At 49.2% G+C, this 22,482-nt stretch overlaps 9 protein-coding genes across 9 annotated transcripts; 8 read left to right on the top strand and 1 right to left on the bottom strand.

Annotated features, from left to right (window-relative positions):
* Window positions 1-282: 282 nt before the first annotated feature.
* Window positions 283-744, top strand: N7468_003969 (Zn(II)2Cys6 transcription factor domain-containing protein; the record flags this gene model as incomplete). The annotated part of the gene is made up of 2 exons (XM_058473266.1): window positions 283-452; window positions 503-744. Coding segments are annotated over exons 1-2 (345 nt in total), but the record flags the coding sequence as incomplete, so codon positions are not given.
* Window positions 745-776: 32 nt separating this feature from the next.
* N7468_003968 (fungal specific transcription factor domain-containing protein) lies at window positions 777-2,922 on the top strand (the record flags this gene model as incomplete). Its single annotated transcript, XM_058473265.1, has 3 exons — window positions 777-1,607; window positions 1,670-1,699; window positions 1,756-2,922. The coding sequence occupies 3 exons, from the start codon at window positions 777-779 to the stop codon at window positions 2,920-2,922; spliced, it is 2,028 nt and encodes a 675-aa protein (XP_058332268.1).
* Window positions 2,923-3,181: 259 nt separating this feature from the next.
* N7468_003967 (sulfatase family protein) lies at window positions 3,182-5,160 on the top strand (the record flags this gene model as incomplete). The annotated part of the gene is made up of 4 exons (XM_058473264.1): window positions 3,182-3,497; window positions 3,723-3,978; window positions 4,098-4,576; window positions 4,952-5,160. The coding sequence occupies 4 exons, from the start codon at window positions 3,182-3,184 to the stop codon at window positions 5,158-5,160; spliced, it is 1,260 nt and encodes a 419-aa protein (XP_058332267.1).
* Window positions 5,161-5,484: 324 nt separating this feature from the next.
* Window positions 5,485-6,030, top strand: N7468_003966 (uncharacterized protein; the record flags this gene model as incomplete). Its single annotated transcript, XM_058473263.1, has 1 exon — window positions 5,485-6,030. One exon carries the CDS (start codon window positions 5,485-5,487, stop codon window positions 6,028-6,030), a length of 546 nt encoding a protein of 181 aa, XP_058332266.1.
* A 2,916-nt stretch (window positions 6,031-8,946) lies between these two features.
* On the top strand, window positions 8,947-9,664 carry N7468_003965 (uncharacterized protein; the record flags this gene model as incomplete). Its single annotated transcript, XM_058473262.1, is given in 2 exon segments — window positions 8,947-9,069; window positions 9,083-9,664. 2 exon segments carry the CDS (start codon window positions 8,947-8,949, stop codon window positions 9,662-9,664), a joined length of 705 nt encoding a protein of 234 aa, XP_058332265.1.
* A 1,428-nt stretch (window positions 9,665-11,092) lies between these two features.
* N7468_003964 (uncharacterized protein) lies at window positions 11,093-12,681 on the top strand (the record flags this gene model as incomplete). Its single annotated transcript, XM_058473261.1, has 4 exons — window positions 11,093-11,105; window positions 11,162-11,327; window positions 11,380-12,041; window positions 12,098-12,681. 4 exons carry the CDS (start codon window positions 11,093-11,095, stop codon window positions 12,679-12,681), a joined length of 1,425 nt encoding a protein of 474 aa, XP_058332264.1.
* Window positions 12,682-14,566: 1,885 nt separating this feature from the next.
* N7468_003963 (agmatinase) lies at window positions 14,567-16,199 on the bottom strand (the record flags this gene model as incomplete). The annotated part of the gene is made up of 8 exons (XM_058473260.1): window positions 14,567-14,657; window positions 14,715-14,796; window positions 14,925-15,017; window positions 15,083-15,300; window positions 15,357-15,578; window positions 15,648-15,731; window positions 15,796-15,983; window positions 16,062-16,199. 8 exons carry the CDS (start codon window positions 16,197-16,199, stop codon window positions 14,567-14,569), a joined length of 1,116 nt encoding a protein of 371 aa, XP_058332263.1.
* A 672-nt stretch (window positions 16,200-16,871) lies between these two features.
* N7468_003962 (uncharacterized protein) lies at window positions 16,872-18,830 on the top strand (the record flags this gene model as incomplete). Its single annotated transcript, XM_058473259.1, has 7 exons — window positions 16,872-17,089; window positions 17,146-17,459; window positions 17,511-17,600; window positions 17,656-18,288; window positions 18,340-18,414; window positions 18,470-18,597; window positions 18,660-18,830. Coding segments are annotated over 7 exons (1,629 nt in total), but the record flags the coding sequence as incomplete, so codon positions are not given.
* A 1,392-nt stretch (window positions 18,831-20,222) lies between these two features.
* On the top strand, window positions 20,223-21,585 carry N7468_003961 (MATE family efflux transporter; the record flags this gene model as incomplete). The annotated part of the gene is made up of 2 exons (XM_058473258.1): window positions 20,223-20,622; window positions 20,687-21,585. The coding sequence occupies 2 exons, from the start codon at window positions 20,223-20,225 to the stop codon at window positions 21,583-21,585; spliced, it is 1,299 nt and encodes a 432-aa protein (XP_058332261.1).
* Window positions 21,586-22,482: the final 897 nt, after the last annotated feature.

The following is a 22,482-nucleotide window of genomic DNA, read 5'->3' as shown; positions in this document are numbered from 1 at the left end:
TCGACATAGACGCTCTGGGGGACGTTGGTCTGGAGTGACTTGCCTCGAGGCCGGTGAATTACGAGCTTCAAGACCCTTGGAATAATGAAATAACTGTACATTACCTAATCTTAATTTTCTCTTATCCACATGCAAATGGAAGGACGGACGCAGAGACATGGCTCCAAAGAAAGATTGATGTAAGACATTTGCCTCTTCTAAGCGATGCGCCGTTCCCACGCGTCCGTGCGCCTCCCCCATAGCTAGCCCAATGCAGGTACTTCCCCGCACATTCAACTCCAGATACGATTCTTCCTTCATTTTGGGCTCGATTTGTCTTACAACTCCTCAAATGCCGCCCTGAAAAAACATGGACGCCCACTCCGGGGACATACAGGGCTCTCACTCCCCGTCGAATGACCCGGTGGAGTTTTCGAATGGGAAGCGCCGCTGGCGCCGAAATCGAGTGGCCTGTAAATTGATCTTCCACGGATTGCCCGCAGATGACTGACTTAATATATAGGCGATAATTGCCATTCTCGACGTGTACGCTGCGACCGTGCCTTCCCTTGCCAACGGTGTCTGCGCGGGGCGCTCCCTTGTAAATTTACACGTGAACTTCGGAAACGAGGCCGCATTGCACGATCCAAGCTGTCGAAAGACCCGACAGGACAGCAAGGCGCACATCGAATGGGAGCTCCTTTGGGGGCTCGAACGACGTCTCAGCATCCCAGCTGCCTCCTGCTCATATCAAATCGCCAATACCTGACTTGGGACAACGCTCGCCAGCCAACGACATGAGCTCTTCAACGACTGGCCTTGATGCTCCGCACCCTGGGGAAACTAGCTTGCTCCCTCAAGCGAGTGCACCGCAGCAAAACTTTACAGAAGAATGGCTAGCTAGTGCCCATTTATCTCCAGGACCTTACGACCCTCACGGTAGAACCAATGGTAGCGATGGACCTTTGTCGGCAATGGATATTTGGAATTCTAGAGATAGAGGAGGACCGTCTACTCCGCAGCCCACGCAGGGGATCTTAGGAGCACAGGCGCCAGGACCACACAATCCTCCAATCGCTTCTTCGGTCCGTCGGCCTGGATTGAAGTACCCGGTCCTCGAACCTGTGATGCCACATCTGGATTCAAATCTGTCCCCACGCCTGGTGTCCGAACTACTGGAGTTGTATTTCACAAGTGCCTTTTCGACCCATATGCACCCGGTGTGTCACCACATCCACTGCTATGTCCTTCGGAAAGCATCGTTTCTCAACAACGATCGGCCACGGCCGAGCAGTCCGGCTTTACTTGCAAGTATGCTTTGGGTCGCAGCAGTCGATGATCGGGCATTTGGCCTGTCGATATCACCACTTCAGCGCCGTAAAATTTGCCACTTTCTCTGTGCTTTGACCATTCGCCTTTTGCGACCATTGATTCATGTTTCGTTCAATGACCAAGGAACCGCCGAAATGGCCACCAAGCCCCAGGATTTCGCTGCTGCTGGCGTGCAGCCTCCCTTTGAGGGCGTGGGAGATGATAAGGGGTTGGTTGGCCCGGCCGGGTCACTCGACGATGTGGTCACCTATATTCACGTGGCCTCGATTATTTCTTCGAGTGAACAAAAGCGGCGAGTATGCGGTGGTACGAAATCGGTCTTTCCCAGCATCACAGTTCCATGACTGACTTTCAGTAGGTGGCACGCAGCGTTCACTCTGGCGCGGGAGTTGAAATTAAATCAGGAGATCGAAATGTTACCGTCTGCTGCTGGCCACATCGAAGAATCCTGGCCGCCCCTCCAAGATTCTCTGGGGGGCTGGGCAAGTTCCCCCCGGCGACGCGATCTTTGACGATTCAAAGCCTAGCCGACCGATCTTGGATTGTGTCTGCGACGAAACAACCGAGGTAGTCACCGAGGAGCATCGTGAAGAGCGCCGACGGACTTGGTGGCTCCTCTACATCATGGATCGCCATCTAGCACTTTGCTATAATCGGCCACTGGCTTTGCTGGATGCTGAAAGTGAAGATTTGCTGCTGCCCTTAGATGAGGGTGCCTGGCAAGCGGGTAACATTCATAGCAATAGCCCTCGTCCCGAAGGACCGCAATGTCCGCGATCCGGGGATCTTCATAAACGTCGGGTATTTCCTAATTTCATTTGTCATGATCACTCCATCTTGGGGTTCTTCTTACCGCTCATGACCATCACCGGCGAGTTGATCGACCTGAACCAGGCCCGGAATCATCCTACTCTTGGCCTACGCTTGCAAGGTAAAGAGGCATGGGGGATGCATGTGACCGAAGTGCTCAGGCAGCTTGAGATCTACAAAGCGAGCTTGACCACATTTATAGCTACAAGCGCTGCTGACCCTGCCACCTCCGCACCTGCTGATTTTGCTTCCAACAAGCCCAATGAAACGGCCGACGCGCAGGCCTACCCGTGGCACACACAAACCGTCGTGGCGTATGCTTCATACTTGGTCCATGTCCTACATATCCTCTTAGTGGGGAAATGGGATCCCGTTTCCCTCATCGAAGACAAAGACTTTTGGACCTCATCCCCGGCCTTCGCGTCGACAATCTCTCATGCCTTAGATGCGGCCAATTCGGTCCAACAAATCCTGCGCTATGATGCGGATATCAGCTTCATGCCGTACTTCTTTGGCATCCAGCTACTGCAAGGAAGCTTCTTGCTCCTCCTCATCGTCGAGCGCCTGCAACAAGAAGCCGGTGAAGTGATCCTGAGCGCGTGCGAGACCATGATCCGGGCGACCGAGTCATGTGTGGTTACGCTCAACACTGAATACCAGCGTAGCTTCCGCCAGGTCATGCGTAGTGCCGTGGCTCAAGCCCGAGGACGACCGGTGAATCCAAGTGAGATCCGGCATCGACGCAAGGCCGTCCTAGCCCTTTATCGGTGGACCAGAAAGGGAACGGGGCTGGCGTTATAGTGCCAATGGGTGGTTTCGCTCGATTATGAATTGGCCCTTGGGGAGAACCAATATTACCGCTGTTTTCCGCCTCCGCAACGCTGCGGCGCGGGGAATGCCCGTTCTTCTGTGGGGGTGGTATTTTACGTACTTTACGTGTATATTTACCGGAGCATCGCAATTCCGCCCAGTAATTGCATCATCAAGCTTAAGAGCTCAGAGCTCAGAGCTCATAAGAGCACGAACTCGTAAAAACGCGCCCCGAAAGAGAGAACAGACAATGAAGTCCTCGGTAATCATAGCTGGGCTGCTTAGCGCCCCGGCTTTTGCAAGTGTACAGCATGTGCTCCAATCGGTTTTGCGGACCTCGCAGTCTGCGAAGCCGCCCAACATTGTCTTTGTGATCACCGACGATCAAGACCTGCAGCTCGACTCAGTCTCATATACTCCCCTGATCCAGCGGCATTTACAAGAGAAAGGCGTTTCTTTCAGGAATCATTTTGTAACTACAGCCCTGTGTTGTCCGTCCAGGGTTAGCTTGTGGACGGGTCGGCAAGCACACAACACCAACGTGACCGATGTCCATCCACCCTATGGTATGTGGTAGAAGCTGCTGGGATGAGAGAATTGCAGGCTTACTGAATATCAGGGGGTTATCCTAAATTTGTGGCCCAGGGGTTCAACGACAATTTTCTGCCTGTGTGGCTCCAACAGGCCGGCTACGACACTTACTATACCGGCAAACTTTTCAATGCGCACACCGTGGAGAACTACCACAGCCCCCCATGTCAATGGTTTCAACGCTTCCGACTTTCTCCTAGACCCATATACGTACTCCTACCAGAACGCTACATACCAGCGTAACCAGGACCCGCCCGTGAGCTACGAGGGTCAACACACAGTGGATGTGATCACCGAGAAAGCACTGGGGTTTCTGGAAGATGCCCTGACAGGCGAGAGGCCATTCTTTGTGGGCGTGGCACCCATAGCGCCCCATTCAAATGTCGATCCAGGTGCTTTGGGCCAAAGTGGACTTGTTATGTCTGCACCCATTCCGTTGGACCGCCACCGAAACTTGTTTCACGATGTCAAAATCCCCCCGGACACCCCATTTCAACCCAGACGAGGTATGGTTGCATGACTGAATAGCCATCGTAAATTTCGATGGCGTGCTGATTCGAGATGTAGCCAAGCAGCGTTAGTTGGATACGCGACCTTCCAAAGCAGAATCAATCCCAGATCGACTACAATGACTTCTTCTACAGGTCGCGTCTGCAGGCCTTGCAGGGAGTAGATGAGCTAGTCGATGCGCTGGTTACACGGTTGGAAGAAAGCGACCAGTTGGACAACACCTATATCATCTATACCTCCGACAATGGATTCCACATAGGACAGCATCGGTTGCCGCCGGGTAAGACCTGTGGATTTGAGGAGGATATTCGTGTTCCACTTTTCATCCGCGGCCCTGGAATCCAGGCTGGCGTTGAAGAGAATTCAGTCACGACTCATATTGACCTGGCCCCCACAATCTTCCAGTTAGCTGGCATTCAGCCGCGCGAGGACTTTGACGGCACTGCGATTCCTCTCACGCCACAATCCAAGGCCACTCGTCATGAACATGTCACGGTGGAATATCGGGGCAAAGGAGTAGCCGAAGGAACGTTCAGCCAAATCGGTACGAAACCCGGATTGAGGGACCCGTGGATAGAGGCACGTTTTGGCTAATCTCGACCAGGAGAGGACGGTTCCATTTTCATTGCCAACAATACCTACAAGTCCATTCGTTTGCTGAGTGATGATTACGACTTATATTACTCCGTCTGGTGTAATAATGAACACGAGCTTTACGATCTCTCGGTGAGTGCAGCCTTTGTGAGGCTAGTTTAGTACTAACCCAAACAATTAGACCGACCCTTACCAACTACAGAATCTATACCCTAACCCCACTGGTGTAAGCAAGGAGAAGCCGGAATCGAAGCTCCTGGGCGGAATTTGTCTAAAGTGATAGACCGCTTGGATGGTCTTCTGTTGGTATTAAAGTCGTGCCAAGGAGCCACGTGCATCCGGCCCTGGGAGGTTCTTCACCCCGCCGAACAAGTCAGTAGTCTTCGCGATGCTCTAGACGACCAGCATGACCTGTTTTATCATGATCTTCCTCGGGTATCCTTCGACTGGTGCGATGACGGGTACTTGATTGAAGCCGAGGGACCGCAGCTGACCCAAAACCACTACGGAGGATCATGGGATATTTGGGTTTAGATTCCGTAGAAAAACAAGACCCTCATAGTCCAGAAAATGATCCCCGGATGATCGAAGCAACGAGAAACTTAAGTTGTAAACAAAGGTGTAAAGAAAGCGTATCAGGGCGATTGCGCCATAGATACCCACCGTGTCGCGAAAGGGGGGGGAAGTTTTGGGCCGCGCTCTTCTCCAATTAACGGCCTGGAAAACCACGTTCTGGACGCTGAAAAATGTACGCCACGCGCGACATTCCGAGCTTCTACGCGAGCTCCGATAAGCGAAAAATGCAAAAATGCCATAAAAAGCACAGATGCCCGGCATGGGGCTGGTTCTCCAGCAATCATGGCTTCCGCCGAATATATCGAGGGCAAAGCGGCGGTGGACGAGAAGAACGTGGAATCTCCAACTGAGATCGACCTGCCAATTGTGAAGGATTGGAGCGATAAAGAGGCTGCTGCTGTACGGTGGAAGTATGAATACCCCTCCTCAACAGGACCCTTAGCCCACCAGCTCAACCCGCGCATTCGCAGAATTGACTTCATCCTTCTTCCAATTCTCGCCTTTGCATTCTTCGCGTTGCAGCTCGATCGCGGCAACATTAGTGCAGTCTTGACCTCTACCATCACGAAGGACCTGGCGATCACTACCAACCAGGTCAATATTGGCACCCAGCTGCTCTCGGCTGGCATTGTTCTTTCGGAGATCCCGTCGAATATCATACTCCAGCGCATTGGGCCACGAGTATGGCTGTCAGGCCAATTGTTTGCCTGGGGGCTCGTCGCCACTTTCCAAGCATTCGTCCAGTCATACCCCGCATATCTGGTGACGCGCATATTGCTTGGTCTGTGTGAAGGAGGCTTCATTCCTGGTGTGTGGAAAACTCTCTGAACTGCCCGAGGAGCCCCTAAACTAACGGGCCTTCGGACATAGGTGCTCTCTACTATCTTTCGACCTGGTATAAGAGAGACGAGACCAGTTTGCGAACCAGCCTGTTCTTTTATGGCCAAATGTTCGCCTCCGCCACTTCTAGTCTGATATCAGCGGGAGTTTTAAAGTTGAGTGGAGACCGTGGACTTGCCGGGTGGAGGTGGATTTTCCTTGGTGAGTGCTACAGCAGTGGATTTGAAGATCCTCTAAAAAAAAGGAAAAAAAAAAAGAATCCTTAGCCTCATGGAATGCTAACGCTGATCGACCTAGTCGAGGGTTTAATCACCATTTTCATAGGCGTGATCTTCACACTATTTGTACCTCCCAAAGCTGGGGACGGGCGTCCGATCATCTCGCTTGGGCAATGGAGCTACTTCACGGAAAGGGAATCCCATATTATCCAGAGTCGAGTCTTACTTGACGATCCCCGCAAAGCCCGTGGCCACATTCAAATTTCACAGTCGGACATATTCAGAGCTCTCAAACAGCCACGCATCTTACAACATGCTTTCCTTACTCTCGTGTCCATGTCGGCGTTCCAGGGGCTTACCCAGTACACTCCAACCATGATCAAGAGCTTGGGATTTAGTGCCATCCGAGCCAATGCTCTGACAGCAGTTCCGGTCTATTGCGGCATTGTTTGGCTGACCATTTTGTCTTATGCTGCGTAAGTGACCGTTTGGTCGGGGGAAGGTTGCCCCACCTTCGTCAATATCCCAATACCCGTAGCCCATATGCTGACCATATATAGGGACAAAATCGGCCATCGCGGACCATTTGTTCTGCTTGCGATCACTTGGAATGTGATTTCATACGTATGTCTACGCACAGGCTCATACGAATCATCTAAGTGGCACCGTTATGGTTTGATCTCCATTGCGAATGTGTCGTATTGCAGTATGCAGTAAGTCTAGCTCTATAATCCTCTCCAAATCTCCAGCAAAGTCCACTAATCGCACCTTAGCATTCTTAATGTGGGCTGGCTCTCGGTCTACTGCCGTACCCCCCAGGAACGAAGTATCTCTATGGCGTATGTGAACCCGAACCGTGTATCCCCTGCACGTCCCCACTTTGGAGCCTAACTGTGATGGCAGTCTTGTTGTGATGGCGGCAAACCTTGCTGGCATTTCGGGGTCCCAGATCTTTCGCACTGCGGACGCACCTAAATACTTGAGAGGACTGACGGCCATCTGTGCTCTAGCAGGGGCTTCCTGGGCTCTAGCATTTATTCTTTGCTTACAGTACTACTACCGTAGACGGAAAGCCAGCAACTGAGACTTCGAACTTGGGTCCAACTGGCAATATGCGTGAATAGTGACGTCTGAGGACCAGCCCAATGGTTGTAATCTCGCCCTATTGGGGCGGGCTTATTACCATAATTAGATTCCGACTTGAGCCCTGGAGGGTTCTATTAAGTTTATTCAAGCGTTATAGTCAGCCACGGTACTGATTGCATTCTACTATTGAGAGGTAGGCTCCCAGAGACTCTTAATAACCCGCCCTCTTTCTCTTCTTTCAGAAAAAAGAAAAAGAAAAAAAGAAAATAACAAAGTGTCAAGCATCCGCCAACCTCCCATTTTTGATTTAGTAGAAGAGTAAACCAACGGCGAAAGAACAGTCATTTCTTGGAAGGTGTTGGCCAATATTCGAACGCGACAACGGACTGTACCCCCGTAATGTCTATTGTGCCTACGAAGAAAAGCCATCGATAACGTGTACAAAAGAGAAGAACTGACAGATTGCCTTCCACCAGTTTCATATATAATAGTCGACCTACAGATCATCCTCATCAAAGATGCTGGAGGCGTGGAAACTCCCTCGTGCGACCGGACACGAGAACCTGCCAATCCAACTACCAGCGGCCCCAGTTTGCTGGAGACAGTGGGGGGAAATGTCAGATGGACAAGATGGGATTGTTCCGAGAAGGGGGGACATGGATCAACTCTCCGTTATAGCCCAGTGGCATGAAAAGAACGCCTGATATTAGAAGTGGATTGACGGCGAGGCCGTGAAGGATATTGAGTTGAAGCAGCGCTTGAGAAGATGATGTGTCTTGCCGCAGGAGTTCCCTGTTAGAGGGTCATTTTTGCACTGCATCAATCCTTCGTTTGGAGCGCCCGAATGGCGGACAGATTACTGCTCCGTCTCTCCACATGTCACTAGAATGTCTGCTTTCATGACCCCGCTGCGAGGAGGGGCTCTTGATTTTCATAAGCTTCGCGCCGACTTATGTCGGTGACATCAAAGATGGGGGCCCCTAGAGAGTAATGTAATAAGAGTTTTGGATAGTATTGCTTGACGCACATATGATATCTTCCTGTTGCTTTATAATGTGGGAAGCCTCGTGGTCGAATGGCGGTCAACTAACCAGGAGTAGCTATAGTAGAGGACACACCTGCGCCCTCCAGGAAATAGACACATGTAACAGGGACAGACCAAAAGGCCTGAGAATGCTGCTGTCGCATCCAAGGGTCTTTCTGATAGCATTTGTCAGCGCAGCGACCTGCTTTAACGAGCTAGTGTGGGGGGATCCGATAAGTCTCCGAGTGGATCTTCGCAAGTTCAAGGCGACCCACCGCAGTCTCCGGAGCCATACAAGCCACAAGAAATGCCCTCAACGCATGATGTTCATGCACTCCACTCCACTTCCCTCGGTGAATGAAGGGTCTTCAGCTATCTGCTTGCTTAGAAATATTCTCCAACGGTGAATGATGGTATGAGAACTACATCTAGGAAATCAGATCTCGCAATGGGTGATTCGGTGCATCAAAGACCCAAGTATAAAGCCCCCGACAGCTCTCTGCCAGTGAGGGTCATTGTCTTACTAGTTCACTTCCAAATCTCTCAATTGGCCACGGACTGTGCCCTGAATACAAGATGGCCACTGTGCATGTCGGATGTCTGCTATACGACTACCAAGCAATTGATGTGGTTGGCCCTTGTGATCTGCTTAATTCCTGCGGCAAGCATATCGCGAATGCTCTGACCTTCTTTGGCCCCGTCGAGCCCGGAGGCGCTCCAGAAAGCGCCCGACTCTGTCTTCCATCACATTGGACCAACGCTGGAGCCGGTTTCTTTACTCACCAGTGGATTGAAGATCCAGCCTACCACCACTGTGGATGACTGCCCCGAGCTGGACTGCCTGTTGATCGGAGGGCCTGCCCCAGTCGGGTTCGAAATGCCACCGAAATATCCGGAGTTTATCCAGCGACACGTTGCTGCTGGAAAGCTGGTCTTCACCTCCTGCACCGGGGCAGCAGTCGCTGCAGCCGCTGGGGTCCTGGACGGTAAGCACGCGACCATCAACAACGTCGAATACGAATGGGCGGCCAAGCAATTCCCCAAGGTCAAATGGACTAGGGAGAAAAAGTGGATTGTGGATGGCAACATTTGGACCGGCAGTGGCGCGGTTGCTGCGATGGATATGGTTGCTCACTGGGTGAAGGAGAATTTCGGCATGGCGGTGCTCGTGCAGGGCTGTTTGGGACTGGACTATGAGCCTCGTGACAGCGACGGGCTCTTCACTGTTCTCCCACCACGATATGATGAATCTGGAAACAGGATCGCGACGCATGTATTCCGATACCACAGTTGAACAGACGGTAGAAAAACCGCCCCTTCAAAGGGATCGCAACGGCTACTTGGATGGGCTTGGTGTCACGCGTTGTTGGGGCGCTTCTTAAGTTCAAGCTAGGTAGATCATGCACTTTGGTCCTAGTCCAAGAGTCTTTCGATTTAGCTCCATAGCTTCAAAGTCAAGTGTCGGAAAGGTCTCTATTATATGCTCCAGGTGTCAAATGGAAATTTTCTTCTCACTTCACAATGCTGCCAGTGTCTATTGTACAATATTTTCCTTCATGGTCCATTCTATATTGTACTCAATGTGGACCTGCACCTCCAGAGTGGGCCGTTCCCGCAAGCGAACGGGGCTTCCTGGGGCGGGGGCTCCGTATGGGGAATGGCCTCCAAGACTGGAAAAGGAGCAGTGGGACTCGATTTCATTCGCTTGTAGTGGCGAGCTGGGCCCCTTTAGGTCTATAGGCGCTGCTATTCGGGGACTGGGAGGCGGAGGTTCTGCTTGGGAGGCAGCATTGGACTCGATGGACTCGACAAAGTCAAGCTGTTTGCCTCTGAGATATTTAAAAAGGTGTCAATGTCCCTCTTCGCGTCGATCAGCATATACAAACATTCCACTTAAATACAGTCCGATGGTCGCCCGTGCTCGGTAGATCCTAGCCTGAATTGCGCTTGCAATAGCTTCAGCCTCACATCAGTCGCTGCATCCAGCGAAGTTGTCAGGGACGCCTAAATCTTACGATCCAGAGCGGGATCCAAATTGCTTGCAGCTCCGGATTGGCTGGACTCTCCGGTTGAACCTCGTCCATCGTCTCCTTCTGGAACAATCCAAGACTGTTTAACCCAGAGACCCTAATGTATGCGCGCATGGTACTCCGCTAGTACGGAGTAGAGCCAAAGCTTTTAGGGTCCTCTCATTCCTCACGATGATCATCACATGCGTAGGATTGGTTGGCAGAAATTGGGCGGTGGACCAGAGTCGCTTTGGTTAGGCGTGCCATAGCGCGTGGCATGCTAGGAGCTACTGGAACTGTCTGTAGCTATTTCGCCCGGGAGATACCTGGTAATTAATGTAGGGATCAACCTACACAGGCTCTGTTTCCCGCAGTAGGACATGCTAGACCTGGTAGTTTCCAGCGAGGCCATTATATCCTCGATTGTATCTGCACGTAGTCATTTTTTCTCTGCGGATCGGCTTTACCGCCATTAGTCGGGCGAAATGGGCATTCCCAACTAACCCCACTTGCATAGGCCCCCCCACGGGGCCTGAATTGTGCCATGGTACGCGCTTGGGCCGTCTTCCGGGGAGATCAATGATTTTCGAACCCCCCTGTTCCCTGTCCTGCTCACGTGCCTGGTGCTTAGCTGCCCTTGGCGGTCTATCCCCCTCCCTTTATTCTTCCTTTTTCTGTAGCTGTGATCTTGGCCGCATCTCGCCTACGCGAAAATGGGTGTTCCAGGTATGACCTCTGTGGTTGCTCTGCAACTTAGATCCATTGCTGACCCCCCTAAGCAGAGAAAGAGAATATCGACCTGAAAGCAGAGCCGGGCTCAAGCCCGCAGGTCTATGAGGATGTCCCTACCGCGCCGTCCAACGTCAACGACGCTGCGCTGGTTCGCAAAATTGACTTGCATGTGATGCCCATGCTGTTTACCATTTACTTGGTGGCCTTCTTGGATCGGTATGTCTGTTAATGTATCGCATCCGTTGGTTCATACTGACCCTTTTCTCAGGGTGAATATTTCCAACGCACTCACTATGAGCATGCCGAAGGACCTGGATCTGTACGGCGACCGAGCGAATGTGGCGCTGCTGGTCTTTTACATTCCTTATATCCTCTTTGAGATCCCGTCCAACATTGTCATGAAGAAACTGAAGCCGCACTTCTGGCTGTCAGGCTGTATCGTTGCTTTCGGGATTGTCATGCTCGGCCAGGCCTTTGTCAAGAACTATGCCGGTCTAATTGCATGTCGGTTCTTTCTTGGACTCGCGGAATGTGGTATCTTCCCCGGTAGCTTTTATCTGATCAGTTTCTGGTACAAGCGGACCGAGGCGCAGAAGCGTTTCACCATGTACTGGTCCTCCGTCATCTTCGCCGGTGCCTTTGGGGGGCTACTTGCCTCGGCGATCGCCAAGATGGACGGTCTGCGTGGCCTGGAAAACTGGCGATGGATTTTCTTGCTAGAGGGTATTGCATCCATCCTCGTGGGCATTGCCGCCTTTTTCTTCTGTGCCGATTTCCCCCAGCAAGCTTCGTGGCTAAGCGAAGATGAAAAAGCCGCCGTTGTTGCAAAGACCCGCAACTACGAAGAGGCTGAAGCTCGGGTGACCAAGTCGGACCTGATGGAATCCTTCAGGGACCTCAAGCTGTACGTGGCTGCGCTCATGTACTTCAGTAAGTCTGCCTTGGTCGAGCGGTATATCCCGATTCATCCTAACCCTGTTGAATAGCGATTGTGGTTCCCATCTATGCCTTCTCCTATTTTGCTCCTACCATCATCAAAGCCCTCGGATACGGAACTATCCAGACCCAATTGCACAGCGTGCCGCCGTTCGCTGCTGCTCTCGGCCTGAGCATTCTAGTAGCATATTTCTCAGACCGACTCGACATTCGGTTTCCCTTCATCCTTCTTGGTGATATTCTGATTATTATTGGCCTGGCTATTATGCTGACCATGCACGGCCCCAGGCACTTTTCCGCGGAGTATCTCGGAATCTGTTTCATTACCATGGGTGCTTTCAGCGCTGGCGCTGTGATTGTCTGTTGGGTGTTGATGAATATGCAGGGCCATAAGGAGCGCAGTATTGGATCCGGGTTTGTGATTGGCGTTGGCAACGCAGGCGGGATTCTTGCCGTATTCTGCTTCACCAAAGACGATGCCCCCTTGTACAAGCGTGGCTACTGGATTCTGATGGGTATCACGCTTGTTGGTACAGCTTTAGCAGTTCTATATTTCCTATTGGTCGCGCGTGAGCGTCGCCGCCAGCTTCGCTCCGAAGGCAAGAAGGACGACGAAAAGATCCTCTCCTTTTAGGACCGACCTTATTTGATTGTCTCAACTTTCTTTTCCACAAAATCTCTTGTTGGACTGGACAGAAGGAATGCCTTTATTTCCATGACCTCTCGGTTTCATGACTCACCTTGACTGCAGTCGAACAGATGTAACGTGACAGATCCATCCCATCGCCCTGGATCGCGATCACCAGGGCGGTGGAATTCCTTTAATAATGAATTTTGTCTCTTTCACTATAAATTCGCCTCGACAACACAGCTGACACATAGACCTCGGCATCCACCCCCCCAACCCTCCTCCGTTGATTACCCATCTTCCAAAATTTACTTTCCAGCTTAGCATGGATCGATCAGCCGCACCTACTACTTACAACTAGTACCAACTTATGTTAATCAAGGATTCACCTCAATGAGAACCCCCAGTCAATTTTACTAAGTAGAATAATCTATAATGCCGAGTTCTTGTCCGAATGTCTTCAAGTTCCAGTCTCTATACATGGACTGTGAGGGGTGATGGTGAAACACGACCTCTGAGCTGTCGTTATTCTCACCTTTGCTTGATTCAAGTTTAAGTTGAAGAGTATTGCTTTACAAGGAAATTGAAGTTCATGGCGGGTGTGCGCTGGTAGTAGACAGTAGACTAGAAAAGCTGTGAAAAGATTTTGTCAACGGCAGGTCTCTGGAATAACGTTAGCTCCAAGGAGTTATCTCCGAAAGGGACGTGTCTCATCTGGTCTTGCTAAGGCGGGGAGGGACGGGCCATATCATTTCAAAGACCCTTCTCTTTTCTTTTCTATTTTGTTTCTCACCTTGGCTTTCAGCATCCCTAAATTTGTCGCCTGTCTATTTGTTGCTCCTGTACTTCGAGTACCTATTTGGACTTTCTTAGAGGATTTCATACTGGCTCTTGTTCTACATCACCCGTCCAAAAGGCTGTGTGCACTCGGCCCCACTACCAGTACCCTAACAACCACCCACGTTTGGATTTTTCCTCCTATACTATCCCCATGGCCTCGATCGCTGTCAACCTGGAATGATATTTTTCGCAAAATAACGCACGTATCCACATAGCGAAGGGCACACAAGTTTAGTTTGAAGATAACGGTATATACATTGAAGATTGACCTATTAAAGCGGTCTGGAATATCCTAGAGCGTTGGATCTTTCTTATATTTTGAGTCCATATGCAGATGGGAAGATCTGAAGAGGACTGGATCTATTTCAAAAGGCGTAACAATACTGATCGGGATGCGTTAGACCAGACGAAGATTGGTACGTTAATAGAGTATGGGAAGAAGAACAGATAGATTGTATGCGAACCAGGGCTCGTATATAAATTATTAAGCGAGGGAAATCTGTATAGAAACCTGATCATTCTGTATGTTTAATTTTACTATGATCTAATATGGATCGGTGGTGTAGAATATGTAGCCATGGATATATATTTTATGGGGTAGGAGGTGGAAACGGTATACACACAGACTTTTGCCCCCTATTGCTTTTGGGTGGCTTTGACAAGAACTCTTGGGTTTAAGCAGGAAGCTGTTTCCCTTCATCGGCGACGGTGCAACAAATGATACTACTAGGAAAATTCTCTTCCCTAATAATGACAGTTGCATAGTATCTGTCACGAAGAAGACCTATACATTAAACATTTTACACTGCTGCTAGGACGAAGAAAGCGCTGCCCAGTTGGAAAACGTATCTAGACCAGAGGCGGGGCCGAATATGCCGAAATGGTTGAGGTGCCCTACTCCTTGTCTGAATCCAGGATGAATTTGGGAACGGTGATGTGGATACGATTCATGAGGCTGTACTGTAATGAAGACTTCGGAGTGAAGGGAGATGATACTAAGTGCAAGAATATGGGTCATATGCAATTTCCAGATCCCAGTTTTCGGACATGATCAGAGCTCATTTGATCGTTTGCCTCCAATAGACAAGGGCCCACCCTTGACCATGATAGTGAGTACCTCGTATAAAACATCTGCAGCGGCCCTGGGAAAATGGGATTAGCTGGGAATGACCCTATAATAGGATGAACACAGTGCTTACATAGTGGTGTGCTCTGCATTGGTATCGTAAGCTGGTGCGACTTCCACAATATCGGCGCCGATGAAGTTGAGCCCATCGAGACCTCAAATGATCGTTCGTAACTCCCGAGTTGACCAGCCTCCAGTCTCGGGAGTGCCAGTGGCGGGCGCAACTACTAGAATTAGCATATACCTCACTGAACCAAAAGGAACGAGACTCAGATGGACTTACAGGCTGGATCGAGAGTATCGATATCGATGGAAAGATAAACAGGGTTCTCGGTACCTACACGCTCCCTGATCTTTCGAATTATTCCCTCAATGCCTGTTCGACGAGTCTTGTTAGTAATTTTAATAAGGGCTTCGGAATCCATATATTAGACGTCGTACCGATTGTGTCAATCTCTCGTGCTTCAACAATCTCGAATCCACAATAGCCGTCATTCTCGTAGTCAGAAGGACCGGATAGAGTAGTTCGAATGCCGGCATGGATATTGGTGTCATTTTTCAACAAGCCTTCCATGGCTGCATGATAGAAATATGTTCCGTGATTGATGCTGGCAACCTTGCTCGGAGATCCGCCAAAAACCTTGGGCTTCCAAGAGTCACTAATGACCGTCAGTAAGATAAAGGCCCCACGCGTTCTAATCTAGCAAAATCTCACAGGTGGCTGTCAAAATGTATGACGGTGACAGGGCCATAGGCCCGATTGATACTCCGCAGCAGCGGTAGAGTAATAGTGTGGTCACCACCCAGAGTAATCACTCGCGGCAGAGTCTTGCCTGCCCGCGAGAGACCCGCCTTATCCGCATCCGTGAAGGGCTTCCGCATAAGCACACTGTTGTGACCCTCCTCGATCTGCTGGATTGCCCACTCATTGTCATACCTGGATTTATAGCCAGCACAGTTAGCTATGACGCTACATTTTTGAGGTTGTCCAAGGGCGATGACTTACGAAGTCACGGGAATATCACCACAGTCAAGAATTTTCATCTCGCTCGTGAAAGGATTAGCCTGGAGAGGTACATTGTAGCCGCCGCTGTAAATGACTATGTAAGCATGCCAACTCCTGATCGATAATCTTCAGTAGAGATTTGACGCACTAAAGATTAAGTCGTCGAGAACCCTGCCTAATTCCACTCGGCCCAAATCTGGCACCAGGTCTATAGGAAGTGCCAGTGTCGAAGGGTGCACCTAGGAAAGCGATATCGTATTCTTCATCATCGCTAGACAGACAAGGATGATAGGGCAGTCGACCAAATGTAGAAATACCCGAGAAGACGGAATCGGCCTGAATTTGGCAAAAAGAGTTACCATCTGGACGGGATAGGGGAGACCTGGGAGATTCGGGATGCTTCTGAATGCTTACCTGAGTGCCGCCGTCTCCCGGCAGTGTGTTGTACCAAAGTCCCTGGTGTGGACCAGAGGAGATTCGAGACTGGGCATGGCTTTCATGAGCTATGGTGATGCCCAAGATGGAGAGGGATACAATTGCGGCCTTGATCATCTTGGGTTCTGCAAGAAAAACGAAGAAGTTCTGGATTCTCGAATCCTGGCTACATTGAGGCTTGGGCTCTTTATATCATTAAGATTATATGGTTGCTTACCATATTAATAGTCTGCCCCGTCGAGACAATATCCCTAGCCATGGCCTTGGTCAACGTATTCAGACGTCATGGCATCTCAATTCTTTGCCTTAATTTGGCATATCTTCGGAGATCCAGGATACTCAGCTCGGAGATAGCATAGAATTAGTCAATGAAATCATGGTGATCAGATCCGAGTCTTTTTCTTGATCCTCTGTTACTCTATCCTTGTTGGCAGGACTCAGCCATGGCACGAATCCGAGATCGGCTACTTGTGCCTTTGATAAGACCCTCGATGCACTAGACCCGAAATGGGCGTTGACGGGAGTGGAGAACTGGTTGACAGGACGAGTGGTGCCTGGGGTATCTGTATCGGGTTGTGTTACTGGCGATCTCGGACGCAGTGGGCCCAGACCGTCTGTGCTGCTGATAAGGATTCAGATAAAACAACGCCATGCAATTGGTTCGATCATCCTGTATACTAGTATAAGTCTATAATGCCGACTGACGCGCTATTTTGCCATGGGCAGTTGCGACTGGGCTGTTTTCCTTTTGCATTATACATCTCGCCCCGCACATCACTATAGTGCAATATGGACAAGAACCGAGAGAAGACCGACTCGAAAGATGATGGCACTCCATCACAGAATATGACATCGACGCCAGTGGAACAAGGAGTTCAATTCCAATTGAATGCCGCGTATGATAGCAGTGGAAGGAAACTGTTTCCACCGCCAACGTCTGATCCTTTGGACCCCTTGAACTGGTCCAGTATTCGAAAGCACGTTATCCTGGGCATTGTGATGCTGAAGTAGGTCTCTACCTATCTAAGATGGTCCGCTTACGGAATCTCATGACCATCATTAGATACTTCCTTTTCACATACATTACGACTACCACTGTTCCCTCGTTCGCCGAGATCCAATCTCAATACCGGATAAACTACTCCCAAGTGAACTGGACTGTGGCTATCCCCGCCCTGGGACTGGCTGTTGGGCCATTGATATGGTCTTCGCTAGGTGATATCTACGGTCGGAGACAAGTTTTCTTGGTTGGAACCCTCATCGCTTTGATATCTACCATAGGAGCCGCGGTAGCGGGCTCTTACGGTGGTTACATGGCAGCCCGGTTTTTCCAGGGATTTGGGGTGAGCCCAGCGTCTACTGTGGGGATGGCTATTGGTAAGCTCTAGGGCTGAGTGGTCGTTATCCTGATAAAGCTAATTTCTCTAGTAAATGACTTATTCTTTGAATACGAACGCGGACAGAAGCTTGGCCTGTGGGTTTTAGCGGTCGACCTGGGTCTTTTGCTGGGACCAACTTGTAAGATACCACCGGATCGTTCCCATAACCTCCGATAAAAGGCTGACTATATTAGTCGGAGGATTTTTGAACATTGTCAGCGCAGATTGGGTTCTTTGGTTCAACGCTATCCTGTTTGCCGTGCTTCTAATACTTGAAGTTTTCTTCTTGCCTGAAACCTTGTACCCAAGGCAGCGGATGTTGTTATCCATTGGCAACATGCCAGCCATCAGTCCTCTCAGAGATGAGACAGATAAGACCGCAACAGAGTCTTCTCCATCTTGCCTTTTAAAGATGCCCGCGGGGGGCATCGTGTGCCCCGATATTCCTCGAACGACATCCTTACCTTTTCTAACATTTCGTCCCATCCCAGGCATGCGCCATCCAAGACCATGGGATTCATTAACCCGGTTCTGCCTCACTTTCCAGTTCCCTGTGGTTGTCATCGCGGTGATTGGGTTTTCATTCACTTGGTATTGGTGGATTCTTTCAATAATAACAATGGAGCCGGAGGCGTACTCGCAATACACGCCACTCATACAGGGGCTACTCTTTCTGGGACTTTCGCTTGGGACAATAGTTTCAGAAATATGCTTTTCCGGACGACTGAGCGACAATCTTGTCACATGGCTGACGAAGAGGAATGGAAACATTCGCGCTCCGGAAATGCGGCTTTGGTTGTCATATCCTGCAATTGCTATAACGGCATGTAAGCAGCTCAAGTCACCCCAATTTCCAACACTTGCTTACCGAAATACAGGTGGTTCAGTTGTATGGGGAATTAGTGTTGACAAGCACTACCACTGGATGGTCGGACAAGTGGCATTTTTCCTATGTAATTCACGTCTCCCCAATTGTCTCTTTTTCGGAAAAGGCCTAACAATCTTTAGTTGCCGCGGGCATCCAAATGGGGAATACTGCCATAAGCAGTTATATCATTGACGCTTACCCCTTACAATCCACAAGTATTGTGACTTTCTACGCTGTCTTCTTCAACATGAGCGCTTTTATCAACCCCGTATGTTTTCAAATACCAATTTGTGGCCAAAGAAAAAGAAATAAATGCTAACATACTAACAGTTCTTCATTGCTGCATGGGAAGCGGCTGTAGGGTGGACATGGACTTTCACGACCCAAGCATTGATCATGGTCTCTCTCTCTACCTTATTGATGATTATTTTGCATAAGTACGGTGCATGGATACGGGAACATTCACCAGAGCCATCTTGGGTCAATCCGGAATATGACTTGGGTATTTCAGCCAGCAGCGTATAGATCGACTCTCAATACAATAAACTGAGAACTTTATTATTCAAATCTTGTCCAAAATGTGCGGAAAGCAAAACCAGAGGCTCATGATTCGCTATCAGGAGGTATTTTGACCGAAAGACTTCATGTATATGACAAAAAAGTTGGATAGATTCATCGGTTGGGCTGAGGGCGCAATGAAACGCACAATGGCAAGTCCCTAATTTCTTCAGTAACTTGTATGAACTTTTGGCGAAGGAGGGCTCACCTGCGTCATAAAATGGTGCTGCAATAATGAACAGAGTCATGGGAAAGGAAGTTGGACTAGGAGTTTCTCAACCGCCCAGGTGAGAATATCTAGAAACGAAGTGGCCTTGTCCACGATCTTTGTTCTGAGGCGGCCAAAAGAAATACTCTGACTGTATAATCACTGCAAGAGGGAAAAACAGTACAAGAGAAAATAGAAATGAGAGACATGCAAATTGGAGTTGAATAGAGTACCAAAAGCAGCTGATGTCATTATCAAATGCCATATAACTCGCTGGCATGATGGGCTTAGGTATCAAAAGTTGTTGAGTGAAGGTAGCCTGATATCGAAGTTCAATACATGAATAGGCACCAGATCCTTGTTGGAGCAATCATATCCTAATCTTATCTTTATTATCTTTGCTAATTTACTAAATCTTCCGGCCTCTGAAATATGCGGGATGCCCCATAAGTTTAGTTCGCTTCTCCACTACGCTCAACTTCCCTTTTAGGATAACATCTGGAGAGACCCGGTTAATGCGCCCTAAGATTTTGATAGGATAGTCCTATTTCATATCGATTTTGTATGCCCTACCATGGAAATTGAGTACCAAATCAAAATCGTACGATTTCTTATCTTCAAAACGTGTATCCAATAGATTCAAAAAAGCTATTATCTCGACAGGTTTCCCTACATCACTTATCAAGACTTATATAGATATGAATCCGAAGTCGGATCTCTTAGGTAATTTTTGCTCCTTTTGAATCCTCTTAGATCAAGAATCTGAAGGAAATGACATACGTTATCTGGGAGACATCCAGCCGAAGCATCCTACATTATGGGGCCTACCTGGCACTACATACTTCCCTGTTTTCAAATCAAGTCCCGAATTCCCAGAATATTCCACGGCTACTCCTTCTTCGACGAACTGTGAAGATGAGTTTCGTACCATCTGTGGTGAACGGCAATAATATTCCCGACCACGATGGGGGAGGCGATTCACAGCGTCTGAGGGGACCCCACTTCTTACGAATGACATTTGTTCCAACAGTCAGTCTCAACTTAAAAGACTCGATATTTGGAATAAGAACTCCGTTTCAGAATGTTGGTCCTTGTTGAGAGATGCAGGCCCGGTGATTTTGGCCTACATGTTGCAGATGAGTCTTCAAACTGTGACAGTGGTGATTGCCGGACGGCGGTCACCGATGGACCTCTCAGTGGCTGCGTTCTCTTTAATGTTTGCTTTAGTGACTGGATGGATGATCGCGCTTGGGGGGACAACTGCACTCGATACTTTAGCGTCTTCCACCTTCACCGGCAGCAAAAACAAACATGACTTGGGTATCTTACTCCAAAGGGGGCTTTTCATTTTAAGTCTCTTTTACATCCCAGTGGCAGTTATTTGGGCATGTTCATACTATATTTTCCTAGCGCTTGGACAGGACCCCAAACTATCATATCAAAGCTCAAGGTTCCTCACTTGCCTGATTCCCGGTGGACTGGGATACATCTTCTTTGAGACGATGAAAAAATATCTACAAGCACAAGGTCAGTGACCCATCCCTTGAACTCGACAAAGGTTCATCTCTGATGTTATGATCTGGTCCATCAGGAATCATGAGGGCAGGAACATATGTCCTCCTCATTACATCGCCTTTGAATGCCGCTCTATGCTACTTCTTTTGTTATACACTCGACGTTGGGATACTGGGAGCACCGATTGCCGCGAACATCGCATACTGGCTTTCCTTTATCTTGTTGGTTCTTTACACAAGATTCATTGCCGGATCGGAATGTTGGGGAGGGTGGTCTCGCGAGGCATTCAAAAACCTTTGGATATTCGCCCGACTAGCAATCCTTGGTATTCTACACGTTGGCACGGAGTGGTGGGCATTCGAGATTGTTGCTTTAGCAGCTGGTCGACTGGGTACCCTACCCTTGGCATCGCAAAGTGTGATTATGACCGCCGACCAGATCCTTAACACCATCCCTTTCGGAATCGGCATCGCCATCTCATCTCGAGTGGGAAACCAGTTGGGTTCGCGAAATCCTAGAAAAGCCATGCGGACTGCTCATCTAGGGACTCTGTTGGCCTGTACTCTTGGGTTGATCGTCTTGATCATTTTGATGACGACCCGTGACCAATTTGCGAAGATATTCAACGATGACCCCAAGGTCATCCAGTTGACTTCGGACATTCTACCTTTCGTCGCCCTTTTCCAAATTGCAGATGCGATGAATGGATGTTGTGGGGGGGTCTTGCGGGGTATGGGACGTCAACACTTAGGGGCTGGCGTTAATGTTGTGAGCTATTACTTTTTTGCCCTTCCGCTGGGGATATCCCTTGCCTTCCAGTATAGTTGGGGGCTGAAGGGTCTCTGGGTCGGACAGTGTGTTGCGCTGTGGTCTGCCGGTATTCTGCAGTGGGTAATAGTATCCTGTACAAATTGGCAGGAGGAGGTACGCAAGGTCTTCAGAAGGTTGGAATACAACGGTTTAGAGAATGTTTGATGTTGAGAATATAATGAACCATTTATCGGTTGGAACATAACGCGCAATAACGCTAGGGTAAATAGTTTAGTGATCTGCATAAATGGGAATATGCTTTAGAACTCGGAGACATTAAAAGACATCGTAGCGTTAAGGCTGAATAAACTCCCAAGAGGGTGTATTAAGACCAAATACCTGCTGCAAACAAGAATAATGATACCATTTAGCTCTTTCTCGCTAAAAATTCGAGGAAATTGTGCGTTTAGACCAAAAGATCCCCTCGCGACATATGAGAATCTGGCGTTAATGCCTTCGAAAATTGCAACCGTGACCACAGCACGCTGAATGAGGTATTCGGATATAAGGACCAGGGCATCTTGCCTAAAAAGTAGTCTGTCTCAGGAACAGCTTGCCAACACCCGAAAGCCAAATACGATTTCTCTTCCCTGCTATTCGGGGTGATCTACTACTTGCTAATGTCACTGTCAAAAGTCTTACAGAATGCTGACATACAGCCAACCAATACCTCCAGCTCAGCAAAAGAATTTTGACAACAGCTTCGCCGGGCCATTCAGCGGCCAAAAAGCTTCGCTCCTGCGTCAACGAACAATTGTTGAATCAATTTCTTGGAAATGAGGGCTATCTATGGGCTTCGCGTGACGGCTGTATATTCATAAAGTGCATAGGGAAATGATTCCATCGTGTGCTTGCGTAAGGGAGACTGCGCCCGAGAGATTTCCGAATTCACCGGCTATACACTAGTCATAATTTGAGGAAAGCACAAAGAACTGGAAAAGTTATAGGCTAGTGGCCAGTCTCCACTCCCCTTTCCTTGATATAGAGCCTCCTACAAGAAGGAGATTTGTGACATAACACTTCTAAAGCCTTTCTAGAATTCCAAAAATATCAAAATTGCGT

Source organism: Penicillium chermesinum (assembly GCF_028974085.1).
Source record: "Penicillium chermesinum strain IBT 19713 chromosome Unknown utg000003l:1.0-5111272.0:1.0-5115320.0, whole genome shotgun sequence".
Taxonomy (NCBI): Eukaryota; Fungi; Ascomycota; class Eurotiomycetes; order Eurotiales; family Aspergillaceae; genus Penicillium; species Penicillium chermesinum.
The sequence above is the reverse complement of the archived record's forward strand: the minus strand, read 5'-3'. Positions and strand labels throughout refer to the sequence as shown.